The sequence below is a fragment of the Pelobates fuscus genome, chromosome 5 (genome assembly GCF_036172605.1).
Source record: "Pelobates fuscus isolate aPelFus1 chromosome 5, aPelFus1.pri, whole genome shotgun sequence".
NCBI classification, from domain to species: Eukaryota; Metazoa; Chordata; class Amphibia; order Anura; family Pelobatidae; genus Pelobates; species Pelobates fuscus.
In genome coordinates, this window is record NC_086321.1 from 217169514 (window position 1) to 217187328 (window position 17815).

Below are 17815 nucleotides of genomic sequence, written 5' to 3' on the forward strand. Positions count from 1 at the left end.
AATAAATCAATTAACGTCAATTATTTATATTATTTATATTTTTTGTTGAATACAGAACTGAAGAGATGTTTATGCAACTTAAAGAACTCAATGAGAAAGTGTTCTACATCAAAGACTCTTTGATTTCCTTGGACAGTCAATTAGGACACCTACAGGACCTCTCAGCCTTGACTGTGGACACTTTGAAAGTGATCTCAGCTGTGGACACTTTGCAAGTGGAAGAGGCTCTTATGAAAGACCAAAGAAGCATATCGAGCAAAACAGTTCCACATAGTTGGAGTAATGTTACATATTCAAAGAACAACAGAGAGTATAACTACTACAGCATGCCACCTTCACTTTTAAGAACATTGGCAAAGAATCAGTGGCCTTCAAGCCAAGCATGTACAAATTTAGAACATGGCAGAGCAGAAAAGCTGGAGTCGGAAAGTGATACTGTTACTTCAGGGGTTTCATCGGAAAGCAAATCAACTCCTCGGTATGGAAATTTCCTACTTGTTCCTTCAAGTCCAGTGAGTTCACCTTGTTTTGAGGACCTAAACTTTGAACTACCCAGTACAAATGAGATTGAAAAAGATGGATCAGTTTTAATGGAAGTGGCAAACAAAGAAATTAGTTGTGCGATACTAACTGAAAAATGTTCAGATGACCATCCCCAAAAAGCCACACACAGCAGTCAAGAGACAAATTACATAGATCCTCCTCCTGCAAATACTGATAAAAATGAAACACAACATGTTGAAGAAAATGAGATTATCTCTCATGAACTGTCAAATGTCCCCACAGTTATGACAGTACCAGACTGTAATAGCAATGAACCTGAGTGTGGTTATGTGAATTATGCATTTTCAGAAGATGGAGAAAATGACGTGTTTACAAGTGGAAAGAGTCAAGAACTTTGCACAGATTCCAAACATGGCAACATTTGCAAATGTTTTCACAACAGTCAAAAAAGGGTCCAGATCAATGAATCAAAATTATCTGAAAAATATCAAAATAGTGATGACAGCTCAGAATCTAGTTCATATCACCAACCAAGCACCTCATTTTGGATTAACCCTCTTTACAGGAACTGGAATTTTCGTATAGGAAGTTTTAAGGCTCGCAAAGATAAGAAAGATGCAAAAACAATAAAAGGTAATTAACCCCTGCATTGCCTTACTTTAGTGTAAAGATTTTATTTATACCCTTGTTATGATTACAGCCTGTAGAGAAATGCATTTCTCTGCCATAAGCCACTAGTCACTTATTTAATCCTGTACATTTGCTGAAAAAATAAACTCAGCCCTGCTTCTAAACAGTATAGGAAGTTTCAATGGGTCATAATCTGATCAGGCACAACATTAAATATGTTGTGTAGGTCCTCCTCATGCTGCCAAAATAGCTCTAATACATCCACACATGGACTCCGCCAGACTTCTGAATGTGGTCTTCTAACTCATTCATCAGATGCTCAATTTAATTAAGTTCTGGGGAATTTGGAGACCAATGCAATGTACTTGCACTTTTTGTTATGTTCTTCAAACCATTCCTGAACAATTTTTGCAATTTGGCAGGGTACATTATCCTATCCTGAAAGAGGCCATTGTCATCAGGAAACACCATGGTTGATCAGTGTATCATTCCTACAGTCAAAGAGGGTTGAGGAATGAATGGGATCTACCATTTCACTGTTTACTTTATAGAGATTGTTAAATATTGCTATATTTGTAATCATCTATTTTTGTAACATCTACTGTATGTGGGAATAATTTTATTTTTGCTTTTATACTAGCATTTCAGACCCTCTGTGAAATATTGCAAAATAATATACTGTATACTGTCTAAAAAGTTTAATTTCCCAATTAATTGTATAAAGCCTGAACAAATAAATTAAAACTAAAACATATGTGAATTTGCGGTTTTTACATTTGTCTGCAAAGCAATATATACACAAAATGTCTTTGTTATGATATGCTAGCTATACAACCCTTACTTCAAAAACAAGGTATGGTAATATTTTTCAATCAAAAACTGTTCAGCATTGAAGAGGTTAATACATTATAGGGAGCCTTGCTAATAAGAAACATATTACAGTTTTATCCCTATGCACACTTGTTTGTATGTTTGATATATTTCTATTTTTTTTCTGCAGAATTTGCAAAACCTGAAATCAATCAAATGACATGGGCCAAAGAGAAAATTTGTAGCACTTTTCGAAAGTCCTCAAAATACAAGGAAAAACATATGCAGCTTCAAGTCCCGGTAACATTATACAGAAGGAAGGAATTATCTTGTATGGGGCAGATTCTGCCAAATAACATTTTAGTTGTTTTTTTTATTAAGTTTACATCACAAACATGGTTGATCGATGTGTTTCAAAAAATTCCTTGTCTTGTCTGAAAAGTGCAATAAGTCCTAAAACAGTCCTATGGCTGGTGTTAAGGCATCACCAGATTATCCATAAAGTGACTTAACGCACTTGTCTTGTGCCCAGAGCTTAGACAGAGGTCAAGATGCCAAGCTTGACCTCATTCACCATCCCTCAGGTTAAGAGTGAAAGGAGGGGTGGCAAACTGGTAATCTGTGTAGGATCTGCAGGTATATATATAAAAATAATAATAATAATAAAATACCTGATATTCTTTAGAAACTTAATAAAGGGGAAGCACATATAAAAGCTTATTTGCTAAATATTTCCAATTTAGCTGTTTTGACATAACATTTGGAATTCTGAATTTACAGAAAACACAGTTAAGTTAATTACATAATAGGAAAGAGGAGGCCAAGACTACCAAGAATCAGCAGGGCTAGAGGATGATGAAAGAAGAGTAATGTATTAATTCCAGCTGTAATCATTAGTGCTGATGGTAAATCTGCAGCAATTACTTTGCCTATTATCATACATATTCCATGTTGTACATGATGAAATTTACTGCAGGAATTATCTTGTTGATAACCTAAGATCAGCATAAGAATATATAAAACGTAATGCTGGACAAATCTCCTGATTCCCTAAGCAGTATTTTTTATTCTGCTTTTGTGAAATATGAACACTACCCTTTTGTAGTTTAAATATTTTTAGTTGTAGGAAGTTGCTAAAATATTAAGTCTAATCTAATACATAATTATCTTTTGATATAATGCATTATTCAAACTGTTGGTTATATCTCTGGCACTCCATCATTTATGCTAGTGAGCTCCACTCCATGCTAGATACTCACCTGTACGTTTAAAGCAATCTTTTGAGGCCGCAAGACTATATCTAGCTTTCAGGATGAGTCAGAATGTTATTTGATAACAGAGGTCAGGTGTTCCATGGCTGAGTTTTATATGTCCATTCTCTCTGACAGGTGATTACAGTTGATGGTTGCTCTCAGAGTACTCAGATGAGCTCCGAACCAGCAGAATGCAGCAGCTGCCCATATGATGAGGAAGAATCTAGCAAGAACAGGCTGACTGTATCCAATTTCAATCAGCTAAGTATGTGTCCACCTGCTACTAACACAATAAAATAGTCAATTTCCTGTTGTACATTAAGCTCTTTGTGTAAATTCTAACTCTAGAGATGCTGCAGCAGATACACGGTTGATCTGGTTTTGCCCAGTATGTCATAACACACTGAGACTTACTTTCAAAATGCTGAATTTCCTGCAACAAATCTTTTGGGGCATTAAAGCCTCGGCTTCTGAAAAAAAGTCTTAACTTTGATTTATCATCAATCAAACTGAACTGAGGAAATCATAATCTATATAATCTACAAGCATGTCTGAATTGATACTGAATTAAAGTTAGTCCTGAAATTAAGCATCTGCGCAATGATCAAGATTAGCCACAAATGGGGGCAAATTAATCTAAATTGCCCCTAACTGAGGATGATTCTGTAGCATCTGTTTATGGTCCAGATTGGTGGTTTCACTTACCAGAGTTTTAAACAATCTATTTTTTTTTTTTTTTTTTTTTAAATTCTTTATTTTTCTTGTGCATGGAGAGACAGGTTACATTTTCTTGCGATGCCACAACAGCATTAGCAAGTATATTAGGAACATTAGATTTAGCATGGCATGCGATATGACAGCACATTTTTATATTAAAGATATGAGTTTAAGCTATTGATTCTGGTAATACAAGCATACATGAGGTTAATAATAAGCATTTGCGCTTACATTTATTTAGGAATTATGTTTTTGTGAGGTGTGAAAAATAGAATAAAATATAGATATCCACATATCTGTTCCAGAACTGGGAACCCCCATCTTTGTTTCCTTTCAATCAACGGTATACATGTTGCTCCTTTCTGGCATTGAACACAGACAATGGAAGTGGACAAACCAAAACAATGTTTCTGTATTCCTCATCATTGTGTCCCCTGACTGTACCTGAACTGAAAATATGGAAGTCCACAGACGTCAAAACGTAGTATAAAGGCAAGAAGTAGTATTTATTTGGATCAAAAAGGACAAAAGAGGATGACAGGTTGTATCCTTTTTGTCCTTTTTGATCCAAATAGTTGTGATGCCTGCGTACTTCTATATTTTATTGTTCCTGTTGGGTAGTGGACCACTCTCCATAGACCTCCACTGTACTACTTGTGTGCAGCACTCCCTTTACTTTATGTTAGTGTTAATTTTGGCAGCAAATTTCTATTTAGTTTTAGTCATAGTATTTTTTACTAAAAAGTAATTTTAGTTTTAGTCGTATTTGAGTTATCTAAATTGTTTTAGTTTTAGTCAACTAAATCTCAAAACATTTAGTCGACTAAAATGTGACTAAAATTGTTAGTCAACTAAATTAACACTGCATTATGTACCTGAACTGAATTAGGTTGTGATGTCACTTGCTAAATTTTTTAGTATACATGTTAAAAGAAAATGGTGCATCACATGACAAATGCGGCTAACACACGTTTTAGGTCATTTTCAAAGCTTTATGCAATTTGCAGAGAAGTGACAGTTCTGCTTTAACGTGACATACAAACGCACTAAAGATACATACTGGAATTGGAGCTGACCTTATAATTTGTATGTTATTTCAAGAATCAGCCTTATGCTAGTGCTATACAAAGTGTTGTTGTTTTTTTGCAATAACCTGTCTCTTTATTTTTCTTATATTAAGTATCTGTTTTTCTTCCTTTGGTCAGGCCTGGAACACATGAGTTATGTACGAAAGCAATTGAAAAACCAAGAAATTGAAAGACACTTGGTTCAAACTAGTGAATATTTGAGGCAGTCCCAAGAGGTAAGTAAAGAGACAATTCTTAATTTGGATAAAATAAAGTGATAAAACCAAAAGTATTAGGAATCAGTTACTCTAAATGCACAACTCGTTAGGGAAGTGTCGGCTTAGTGCATAGCAAATTAATCCAAATACAATGGGATAAAAATACCTGGAGGTAGTTTTTTTATAATCTTCTATAATTCTACATTTACAACAGAGCATCTTAGGAAACGCTAGTTGAAAGGTTTCATTAAGCATTTCAGTAGCTAGTCTGTCCATGCCTATGATGCCAGGTTTCTGCTTAAACCGTCTGATGAGTGTACAAACCTCTTCTGTATGTAATGTGCTATCTACTTTAAAGGAACACAAACCTGTGTTCTGACACTATAGTGTTAAAGCCACTATTTAGGTCCCCAGCCCCCATGTCAGATCAGTGAAAAGGTTTTACTCATCTTTTATACCACGCCACACAGATCTCCAAATACCTCTGTGTCTGAGATCATCAAACTTGGAAAGCATGGAGAGGCTATTGCACAACCATGGCATAACGCAGCACTGCACAATCATCATCTCTACATACATACAGATGCATTGGATCAATGCATCTCTATGGGCAATGTTCAGGGTTTCTGTTCAGAGCCTCCATGACACAGGAAGCACCTCTAGTGACCATGTGAGTAACTGCAACTAAAGATTTTTTAAGTTAGTAATGAAAACACTGCATTTTCTCTCCAAATACAGTGTTTACATTAAAAAGCCTGCAGGGACAGGATATAGAAACCAGAACCATTACATTAAGCTGCAGTGAATATAGTGTCCCTAAAAGAAGCCTACCATACACTGAAAGAGTCTGTGGTTTTTGAAGTAACATGCTTGTCAATCATACACCTACATGGTTATTTTTTTAATTCAAATTCACAACTACAACATTAACAAATGTTATCCACCAATGACCTAGTTCAAGGGTAGACAACCTTTGACACTTCAGAGGGATTACATCTTACCAGATGCTTTGTCAGCATTATAGCTGTAAGAGCATTGTGGGAGATGTAGTCCACAAAGTTTAAGCGCCAAAGGTTGCCTACCCCTGATATTTAAATAAGGTCTTTTGATGTTAGTTTCTTTTTTACTTAAAAAAAAAAATCTGCTCTTTTTGTTATAATGTTTTGCTTATTACTAGCCAGTGTGTATTAACGTAATTTAGTTTTTGGTGGTAGGGTCATGCACTAAAGTGAAAACTGCTGGTAATTCAATTTTTTTTTTAAATTTCAGTGCTGTTTTCAGTTTATTCTGGCCTTAGATTAGAAATTCACTTTGACTTCCCAATTTGACTTCATTGTTTGGAGCTAGCTCAAATGAGTAACACTGAGATGGGTAATGACATGAACCGATCCACTGCTAATTCTGTTCATTCTAAAAATTTAACTGGGGTGTGTTGACCTCTCTTCAGGGCTAAAAATGGAGCAGATTAAATAGTCTGTTATATAAAATACATCCAATGTCATCCATAATTTACTTGCATATGCAAATGTTCCATAAAAATGTATTTCTCTTCTTTTCTTTGTCTGTTTTTTCTTCTTCTTTTGTCCCCTTTTTATATACATTGATATGTGGTAAAAAAAATAAAATAAAAAATAAAATAAAAAAAGATTTGCTCTTGCTATAAAGTTTGTGGCACAACCATGATCCATGATGATCAATTCTCAGTCTGACTTTTCAGCCTAAAGATCAATACCCATAACTATTCATACACCCTTGAGATATGAATTCATTTGATTTATATATTGTGCAGGAATATCCCCAGATTAAAATATAAAAGAAGATCCATTCTTCTCCATCGAAAATGGTGACTAGCAACAGACCTGAGAGAAGCATGTCCTGACATCTTTTTCCCAACTGCTATTCCTGATGTCCCGTAATACCTAGAATGCCGCACCATTTTAGGAATTGTAGGCATCACACACTTATATAATTTTGAGTTTGATTATCTTTATAGTGACGGCATAGGAATAATGTCAAGATACTCTATAAAAATTGAATAAAAGTAAAAATGAATTTGCTTTCTATTGGTTACAATGTATATTATTACGATAGTGTAAAGTTGTTGTTTTTTTTTGTTTGTTTGTTTGTTTGTTTTTTTACCATAGGCATACTTTAAAAAAAAAACAAAAAACTATGGATTTTCTTAGCAGAGTAACAGTTTATTCTGCTTACCGAAAAGCAATTTTCTCATAGACGTCAATGGACTAATTGCATTTTAGTAAGCAGAGTAAGCCCTAACTCTACTAATAGAGTCCCACCCAAAGCCTCGTAAGTGAAATTACAGTTTTAAATATTCTGTGAATAATACCTGTTTATTGACTTTTAACTAATCCATTTAAGAAAAAGGAGTGTTATGTTTTATTATTTTGAAATTGTGTTTGCCCTTTTTTTAAAGGATCTGTACAACAGCACAACTCAACTGAGAAGGAGTTCTGTGTAAGTACCATAATCAGGACACTTACATGTTTACATTGTTAATAAAAATGACCAAAGGATTTGTATTGCTCTTTGATCAGTCAAATTTTCTACTATTTTATTCAATTTTGAAGTGTTATGCTCATGCTCTTGAAGCTTTCACATTGACAGTGAGTGTATTGTTATAACTGAACATACATCATGTTCAAATAACCAAGACAAAAAAGTAATAATAATAACTATGGAAGGTAGACGTAGAGCCCCTTAAGATTCTAGCGGGCTATTAATAGAGCAGGAAATTAGAAATTTGACATTAAACATATTGCGCAATAAAGGAAGTTCAAACATTAGACCTCTCATTATAGGAAATGTTTAGAGAGATTGTTTATGCAGAACTAGCCACACCTCCCTGCTTGTGACCTACAAAAAGTGGTTTATGCCTAAATGGTAGAAAATTGAGCAGTGAGACTGTAGGGGCTTGATATATATTGATATATATATATATATATATATATTTACCGGGTGGGTTCAACAAGGCTGGAAGGTACATTTCCCAATTCATAGAGACATTCTAGTTGACAAAATAGTGTACTACAAGCAGTAACACAGTGTGTGTCCTGCTTGGCTTTAAAACATATTCACAGAACTTTAGATTCCAAACCCTTGAGGTGGTTGCAAGCGTTTCTTGGTAGCTTATGCTGTCTCTGCGGGAAAGAAAGTTTCCCTGAAGTAGAATCTTGTAATGGCAAGTCAGTGAGTGCTCATATACCAACTAACAGCTGCAGGGCATTTAATCCGGCGGAGCATAAAATGTTTACATCTAGAATTTTTCTGTGTCTTTCCTTGCTCCTAAATAATATTTGTCAGGTGTTAAAGTTTTCATTTCATTTCTGTTTTAACTCTTGAGATATATTAGAGTCTGCATGAAAGTAAATAATTTATGAAATATTATGCTGTAGATTGCGATAAAGTAAATGATTTTAGATATTGAAGATATTGCTGCTGTATAACTTATGTCGAGCATGTAGCTGTGGCAGGTTTCTTTTTTTAAATTATTATAAGGCTTGAGTATCCAAAATGGTTATGTTGAAATATATATTATTATGATCTCTATAAAATATTTGTAGCACATGGCCAACCTCATAATATGAATAGATACAGAAGTGTTTATTTAAAACCCCTGATTCTTGTAAGTACCAATATTATTCTCAATTTTCAATTGCAAAATTCTTTTACTTGCTATTTTCATTTTTGGCTGTGAATGCCTTATTGAAAAATAGGAATATTCCTTACCCATGTTTACATGGGATGAAGTACTAAAGGAGGCCATTCCACATGTTAGTGGGAGTACAATCTACCCATGCATTTTTCCTGGCATCAACCGAATTTACATGGTGGGGATGAGAACACAATCTCCATATTATCATATTAACTTCATGTTTTTATGTTTTAGCAGTTTCTCCTTGTTTGTAGTTGGTAGTTTGGTGCTGTGAGTGGGGTTGGTCTGAAAAAACTAACCCTGCTATAGTCTATTAGCTATATTTCACAGACGACGCTGGTTTACTTAAAGGAAGCACTATATTTTTAGGAATGCAAAACTGTAATCCTAACACTATAGTGTCCATGTCCCTTTTATTTTAAGTCTGCTGCTCCCTCTGAGTAAAGGTTTAAAACATTTTTGTTCTTACCTACCTCTTTCCAGCGCCGAGGTCCATCTGATGCAGGAATCTAATGTGCATTAGGCCTTTCCCGTAGGAAAGCATTGAAAAAATTTCAATTTGAACCAGTTCAATTTTGAAGATGTTGGATGTCCTCATGCAAAAAATGAACACATCCAATATAATTTCACAGAATAAAACACTATCCAGTAAGTGCCTCTAGTCTATTAGACAGCCACTAGAGGTCATATTAATCCTGCAATGTAAACATTGCACTTTCTCTGAAACTGCATTGTTTTACACTGCAGGGTTAAGTGGTCATGGGTACTTCACCCAGACCATTTCATTAAGATTAGCAGCATACACTGGTTGCAGCTGGTCACTATACAAAGGAATTGAATTGCATTTAGTGAAAATTCTTCTTGAAATGTTCTTTGCTATTTCCTTTGACATTGGGTAATGTGATGCCATTTGACCTGTAGTGGAGAGATTACACATATTCACAAATACATTTCAGACATAACATTAAAATGCATCAAATGAATTTTATATTTCAAGTTATAAAACCTGTAATTAATATATTCTTGTGTATTTGATTGCAGATTCAGAAATTCAGACACTGTGAAAAGTAAGTACAATATTTATATCTGATATAGCTTACCTCATTACAAACACGTGAACAATGTTCTATTAAAGCTCTAATCAGGCATCCAAGCAATGCCAGTGTGTGTATTATGGAATTACATTTTGCGTGCAGTGTCTGAATGTGTGTATAATATTAAATTGTTTACGCCAGTGTATATCATAGTTATATGGAAAGTATATTTTGCTGTGTAAGCTTGTGAGTTTGAGTTTCTGTGTGTGCAGTGTCAATGTTAGTAAATTTCAACATCATTTTAACAAATGTGCCTTGATTTAAGCTACCTTTAGACCCATGCCATTTTACTCACTCTTTGCATCCATGCAATGCATGACCCGTGTTTATATCTCCAATGAGTTCCCCTCAATGTACAACTCTCATTTACCATTACCTCCACATGTTGTGTACTGTTTCCTGTGAATCTATTGGTTCTTCTCCACATGTTATTGAATAGTCACAGAGTCACACCATCATGTCATGCACACAGCCTGGCAGAAGTAGTGTAAATAAGGGATATATTGTTATCTGTATTACCATATAACCAATATTTAAAAAAAAAAAAATCTACATATACATAGTTTAAGCATCCCTGAATAGCTGTGTTTGCAATATCACATGTTTTTATTACCCCATATGCTAGCTACACATGATATGTTTATAAATAAAAGTTTAACTTACTTTTTTTTCTCAAAACATAATTTTATAAGGAAATCTAATTGGACAAATAAACCTTTATGCAAAATTAAAAACGTTTTTCCTGTTCATTAGCAGTCAGACACAATATGTGCTATGGTTTTGAGTACAAAGTTGTAATAATGTAAAATATGCCCGTGTCCCTTATAATATTAAATACATATTATCCCGTCTTTATTAATAAACCTGCTACAATTCATGCAGCTGTCTTGGAATTTCATATGCCAACTACTATTTATATTACTTGGTGTTATAATTGTTCATTTTTCTCCATCTTAAAGAATAGAATTTGCTTTAGTGGTTTCCTATCAATATTATTAATTTATAGCAACTGCTAGCATTTTTATATTTTAAAGGGACATTCCAAAATAAATGACCGGTTTATTTTAACGACTATTATTTTGTTGTAGAAATGTCTGCTTCATTGAAAGCCTCTCAAGATTTAAACAATCATTATTCAGGTAAGTCACTTATGCTGTAAGTTAGAGACGATTAATTATAATTTATTTGCATGAGTTAAAACACAGACCATTTAATTTTCTCATTTTACATCGTACATGAACTTACATTTTTATGAACAACACAACTTGTGGAACAACATATTCAAAATTCGTGAAAATCCGTTCAGTGTTTCCAGAAATATTAAAAAGTCTCTTTTGACCGACCGCAAGCACATTTTCATGCCCAAAACAGTTCCATGGATTTGGGCTGTGCGGTCGGTCTATTTTACACCGAGAAATTGATTAAGTCCCATTCGAACGGGAGTTCGAATCTTCGAACGGCACTTAGTCTCCAGCCGCGGTGTCGAAGAAGGTACGGGTCAGCGGTGTTCGTGCAATTGGGTAGCCGCAAACAGTTCCATAGAGTTGACTGCACACACCGCTGACCACGTTCGAATACGTTAAAATGGCCACCGCTACCTGTTCGTTTGTCGAATGGCGGCCACTTCGACGACTTCGGCACTTCGACGACTTCGCACTTCGACTGCATTCGAAGTACCAGTTTAAAAGTTGTAACACTGCTCCAAAGTATTTAAAGGGCCAGGAACAGCATACAAAAATCCATTATGCCCAAATGTAATTCCTAAAGGGCAATACATTCCAGGGCCATAGTCGCAGAGCAGGAGGCTAGCGATCAGTCCTCTCCAATGCCCAGTGGCAAAGGGCAGTTTGTCACAAGTGACATCTCCAATCTGACAAAAATGCTTTCTATTATTGCTTTTTATTATTGCTGTATTTCTACAGATTTTGAGTTTATCCTGCTTGAACTAAACAAATATACAACACTAAGGTTACTTTATTATATTCTTTTATAAAAGACCATTTATTGTGTATTCTCATTACAGTGTAGATTTAGACACATACTAATGTAGCTTTTCAAACACAGATAAACAGAGGAGGCATTGAATTTTTACCTTTTGTTTCAGCTGTTGAAAGGAATAATTTAATGAGGCTTGCACAGACCATACCTTTTACACCTGTGCATCTCTTCGGTGAGTTTTTCTGTACATTGCTTTGCTTCTATTTTTGCATTGCTTCTATATAGCATAATTGATTGCTTTCTCAGTGCAATTTTTCTTTTCTATGAAAATGTAGAAACTCATGCATTTTCTTGACTCATCTTGACCTGTATAATTGGTTTGCATTGTAAAAGTTTTAATGAGCAATTCATTTTTCTGCAATATGTCATATCACATTGAATCTACTACCTGTTTATTGTTTTGTTGAAGATTCCCATTTAGAATGACCAGACAAGTGGTTTAGATGCATTCTATCACTTTGGAAAATAGTTATCCCCCACCTGACACCCTCTGTCTAATTTCACTACCACCCAAATGCAAAGCAAATGAAGATGCCAGAAAATGTTCTCTGGTATCTTTCGGCAGCTTGAAGATCCTAGTAGCTCAAAGATTCCAAGTATCCAATCAGGCTTACCTAACCACTATCTCTTATCATACCAACATCACATAATGAAGAAGACATATTGCTAGATATTTATTAGTTTGTTTATTTTACAGTTCTTATATTACATACATCCCAAGTATTCGTATTTAGGAAAGACCGTCTCTATTGTGTGCCTGAATCTCTTTCCCTCTTTTCTATCCTAATTTCCATCTTTTCTAAGAGCTCCATATTATTGGTGTGTCTGAGTGTAAAACAGCAATAATACTCACAGCAATATGTCTTTAAACCAGAAGAAAGATGTTTAGAAATCAGCCTGTTTAAATAAGTTATATTGTTATTGTTCTAAATTACATTTCTAGTTATTTAGTTTGTTATAAATTGTTATTAGTAAGTCACTCGTTGCCCATTCGAAATGTTGGCAGGTATATATACTGCTCTGATTTAGAATGCATTTCAATTTTTTTTTGTAAATCAAATTTTAGTAAGGTTTAGTAAGGTTTTTTGTAATAAGTCGCTATTATGTGTCCTTTATGGACTTTATGGACACGCAGGTACCTATAACAGTGAAGATGCATTGAGTCCGTGCTCGCAGGCACTGTTTAAGGTAATAGAAAAAAGAGAAAGTTGGTACACGCAGGTACCCAGGGCCGTCTTTAATACTGACCGGACCCTGGGCAACCTTTTGCTTGGGGCCCCTGGACCCTGCCAGACATACACACATACACAGAGACATACACTGACAGACATACTGACACACATGCAGACACATACACTGACAGACACACATTGACAGACATACTGACACACACACACAGAGACATACACTACGGACATAATGACACACACACACTGACAGACATACTGACACACGCAGACACATATACTGACACACATACACAGACATACACTGTCAGACATACTAACACACATACAATGACAGACATACTGACACACACATACAGACACATACAATGACAGACATACTGACATACACTGACATACACAGACAGACATTCTGACACAAGCACAGACACATACACTGACAGACATACTGACACAAACACAGACAGATCCACTGACAGACATACTGACATAAACATTCAATGACAGACATACTGACACAGGCACATACAATGACAGACATACTGACACAAACACAGACACATACACTGACAAACATATACTGACAGACATACTGGCACATACACAGACAGACAAACTGACAAAAACATACACTGACAGACATACTGACGCAAACACAGACACATACACTGACAGACATACTGACATAAACATACAATGACAGACATACTGACACAAAAACACAGACACATACACTGACAGACATACTGACAAACATACACTGACAGACATACTGACACAAACACACACATACACTGACAGACATACTGACATAAACATACAATGACAGACATACTAACACAAACACAGACAGACATACTGACACAAACACAGACAGACATACTGACATAAATTTACACTATTAAACCCACCCTCTAGTTTTCTACCTTGGAAAGTGGTACCCCAGTGTCCTGATTGATGGCTGAGGCTGTTGGGGTCTGCCTCTCCTGTCACAGGCTCCCTCTTTCATCTCCTGTGCGGCTCCTCTCCTTAGTGGGAGGAAGTGACTCGCAGCCGTCACTTCCTCCCAGCACTGCCGAAAAGCAAAGGGGCGGTCGTGCTGTTAAAGGGCTGCAGCACGTAACTGGGCCCTGCTTACAAATACCCACCCGGTGACCTCCTTAATGTGCGGGCCGGCGGCCCCATGAAAAAAAAATAGTTGAGGGCAGTGGGGCCCACAAGGAAGCTGCCTTGGGTCCCCCAAGAGTAACTGGGCCCGGGGCAGCTGCCCCATTTGCCCGGCGTTAAAGACGACCCTGCAGGTACCCATGCAGAAAATAACAAAGTATGTTAGGATGCGCAGATCCCGTCAGGCTAATACAGGTTGGTGTGAAACAGGTTCAGGAACAAACAAAAGTGTGGATATCCTATTGCAGAGCACCGATGGGTGCCTTAAATGTAACAGGCCAGGTGTCCATGTCGCGTTGGTCCAGGGTGGGAGCACTCTCTCATCAATCCTCTCAGTTTCCCAGGGCATGGATGCTCCCTCCAGGCTGCGGACACGGGTCTGGCCAGAGGTGGGCACAGAGGAGGTGGGGGGCTGAAGGAGCAAGGAGGAATTGGAGGAATTGGAGGCAAGGGAAGAAGGGATGAAGGAGGAGAGGGCTAGTGCCCAGGTCAGGGTTGGGCTAGCAGTGTGGTTACCCTCCAGACTTACCCATCAGTCTGACCCTTCCCTGTTAATTATTGCCATAAGGAGTGGAATTCTGCAGAGTTTACCTTCAGGATCCATTGGATCCAGATTGCCATATATGTTTGTGTTTTACTTTCAGCTAGCATGATGAGCTCCTCAGCATTTCTAAATCTTACCAACTAATCATAGGTATTGTTACAAACAGAAGGATCAATAGACATACTGACAGAAAAATTTGCAGAAAGCCCTGCCGTTGGACTTTAATCCAACTCTTGTAGAACTTTTGTATAATGTGCCAAGTGACATCCATCCATGAACTTACAACCTAAATGAAAAATGTGCATTGAGAAAAAAAGGTGGATGGAGAGAAAAACAATATGATGAGTATCATAGCAATGGCTTTTTCATGTGTGTAATTGGTGAAATGGTAAGTTGATAATTTGTGTTTTCACACAGATTAAAAACATGGTCTATAAATGCATGTGAGTAGGTGGATAAAGGTTTGCTACAATTTGCAACCTCGAAAAGGGAATGAATGAAATCCATATTTTATGATTAACAACCATAACATTTGTATCATTCTGTATCACTAAAATGCTTTTAACAATGGTCGTGGTGGTATGAATCTGTATGTACAGTGTTTCTGTCTGAAACACTGAACTAAATCAATAAATATGAGTACCAATAATCGGGGGAAAAATTCTCAATGTTTACAATAAGACCAATCTATCAATATCAGGGTAACCATTTTTCTCATATAGCATTACTTTCCAATATTCATATCTGCAAGTTCTTTGGTGATGGAAAAAATGTCTTAATCCAAAGCCCATTAATGGAATTTATTGAAGAAGAGACCAACAACTTGCTTAATTGAACTGTGCAAAAAGCAACTGAAATAAATAGAATAACTACAAAGATAGCATGCACACACCTGAGAGATAACAGTGATTTAGCTGCTCAAATAGGAAAATAAGAAACATTGTCTGCTATGTTTTATCTATGATACTTATGAAAACATGTTTACATTCAAATTGCTTATGTAATTAAAAAGCTCAATATAGTATGCAGAAGACTCACAAATTCCTATTTCCTCAAAAAAATGCAAATGAGCTGAGAATCGCACATTCATTCTTAAAATTGTTGAATCAGAACTAACTTTGCAGTAATCCTTCAACTTAGCCACCAACAAGCACTTGGAGATCTGGCTTACAAAGCACCTGATGGTAGGGTCCACATGTAAGCTGGAACACACTGGCCTCTCTGCTTCTAGAGATAAAAAGCTAGACTGAATATGAGATTGAGAGAATTAGCCAACATGTTCTCAACACATCTAGCCTTGTTAGAAATATTAAAGTCACAACATTGCAAATCAAAGTGATTGAGGCATTCCATAACAGGATGCAACAAGTAATGGGATCATGCCCTGTCTTACTTACAGTTATATAAATATTTTATTTTGGTATTCAGGTTAATTGGTGTGGACATATGGTTAAATTTGCCATACAAAGGCTATGTGTGAAAATACATATAAAGATTTTACTTAGCTCTATATTAAATGGTTTGCAAGGTTACAGAAAACCATGTAGGAATCAAGGGTACACTGCAAGTCATAACCAATCCTAGGAAATAAGAGGTCTGGACACTGTTCTGATTGTCTTTAAGATGTTTTGGTGTTGTGGCAGAACTTTCAAGCTCCAGTTGAAGTCTTAATAAATGAAATGCATAAAAAGCAAGAGACTGATAAAATTCTCGTGAACTATCATTATATATGCCATCACTAAAACCTCATATATGTCATAGGATGTTGGCACTAGGTGCTAAAGAGACTGGGAAATTAGCATTTCTGTCAGAGTTGTGTTAACTCCCACACCCAAAAAAAGTGATGGACCAAAATAAACTTCTGCAAAAATTGAATCAAGAAGCTTCACATTACTTTAAAACAATTTAGGACCAAGGTATATCTGCCTCAACTGTAATGATCAATTAATCAGCTGATCAATAAAATATATAAATATATATTTATTCCTATGTTCAAAACTATAATACTTGAGTGTCATAATGACACTGGATGTTTGGTTTTAATTAATATAGTCTTGCGTTAATTTAAACGTATACAAAAAATCTATGAAAGTAGCATATTTAAAAATTATTGAAACTTGTATTGTATGTATTATTAATTACTTATGTGTACAACATTCTAGCTGGCGAAGAAGTCACTGTGTATCGCCTAGAAGAGAGTTCCCCTGCAAATCTGGATAAAAGTATGTCTTCATGGTCACAGAGAGGAATGGCAGCCATGCTTCAGGTTCTGTCTCCGGAAGAAATGGATGGGGGTCTCCGTAGAGCACTGAAAGTAGTCTGCATGTGGTCGGAATATGATGTTCTTGATCCTGGAGAGGTCTTTATTGTAAAATCTTTCCTTCCTGAAGTGGTTCAGACATGGCAGAAGATTTTCCGTGGGGACACTGTATTACATCTTTGCCTCAGGGTGAGGTCATTGTAAATTTACAAAATGTAATATTTTTCTTTGTGCATGTAATATGAGCTTGAGTAACATTTAGAAGTTCATTGCACATTATGTACTGCTATTGTTAACGAGTTCCTGTTTAAGAACACTATCCTGATTCAACCCAAGCCCTTTATTTTGCTTATCAATAGATGTCTTCAAATGTCACTCAGTTTTAACATTTCACATTCCTGTTTCATAAGCTCTCCAGGCCATTTAGGTATTTTCTTCAGGCATGTTGTCATTAATAAACCATAACGCGCCTAAAGAAAATAGTATAAGTATTCTTCACTGCTTAGTCTCTATTGCAATGCAGTTATCTAATAAATATGTCACTTATTCCCATACTGAGAAAATAGTGCAGCGCACTCAGACTACAAAAATACAAAAAACAAAGAAGGCTACTAAAATGCCTAACTAAGTATAAATATGGGGATTTGGTTCCACCATATGGCCATATGTTGTTAAGCCCACCACTACTTTCAA

At 36.0% G+C, this 17815-nt stretch overlaps 1 protein-coding gene across 1 annotated transcript in view; it reads left to right on the top strand.

Annotated features, from left to right (window-relative positions):
* The window catches only part of TRPM6 (transient receptor potential cation channel subfamily M member 6), a 182170-nt gene that overhangs the window by 136653 nt on the left and 27702 nt on the right, over positions 1-17815 (top strand). The window contains exons 26-34 of the mRNA XM_063455032.1: positions 56-1137; positions 2135-2244; positions 3333-3462; positions 5120-5217; positions 7634-7674; positions 9914-9939; positions 11055-11105; positions 12071-12136; positions 17025-17311. Coding sequence (XP_063311102.1) covers positions 56-1137; positions 2135-2244; positions 3333-3462; positions 5120-5217; positions 7634-7674; positions 9914-9939; positions 11055-11105; positions 12071-12136; positions 17025-17311 — 1891 coding nt within the window. The remainder of the gene's footprint in view (positions 1-55; positions 1138-2134; positions 2245-3332; positions 3463-5119; positions 5218-7633; positions 7675-9913; positions 9940-11054; positions 11106-12070; positions 12137-17024; positions 17312-17815) is intronic.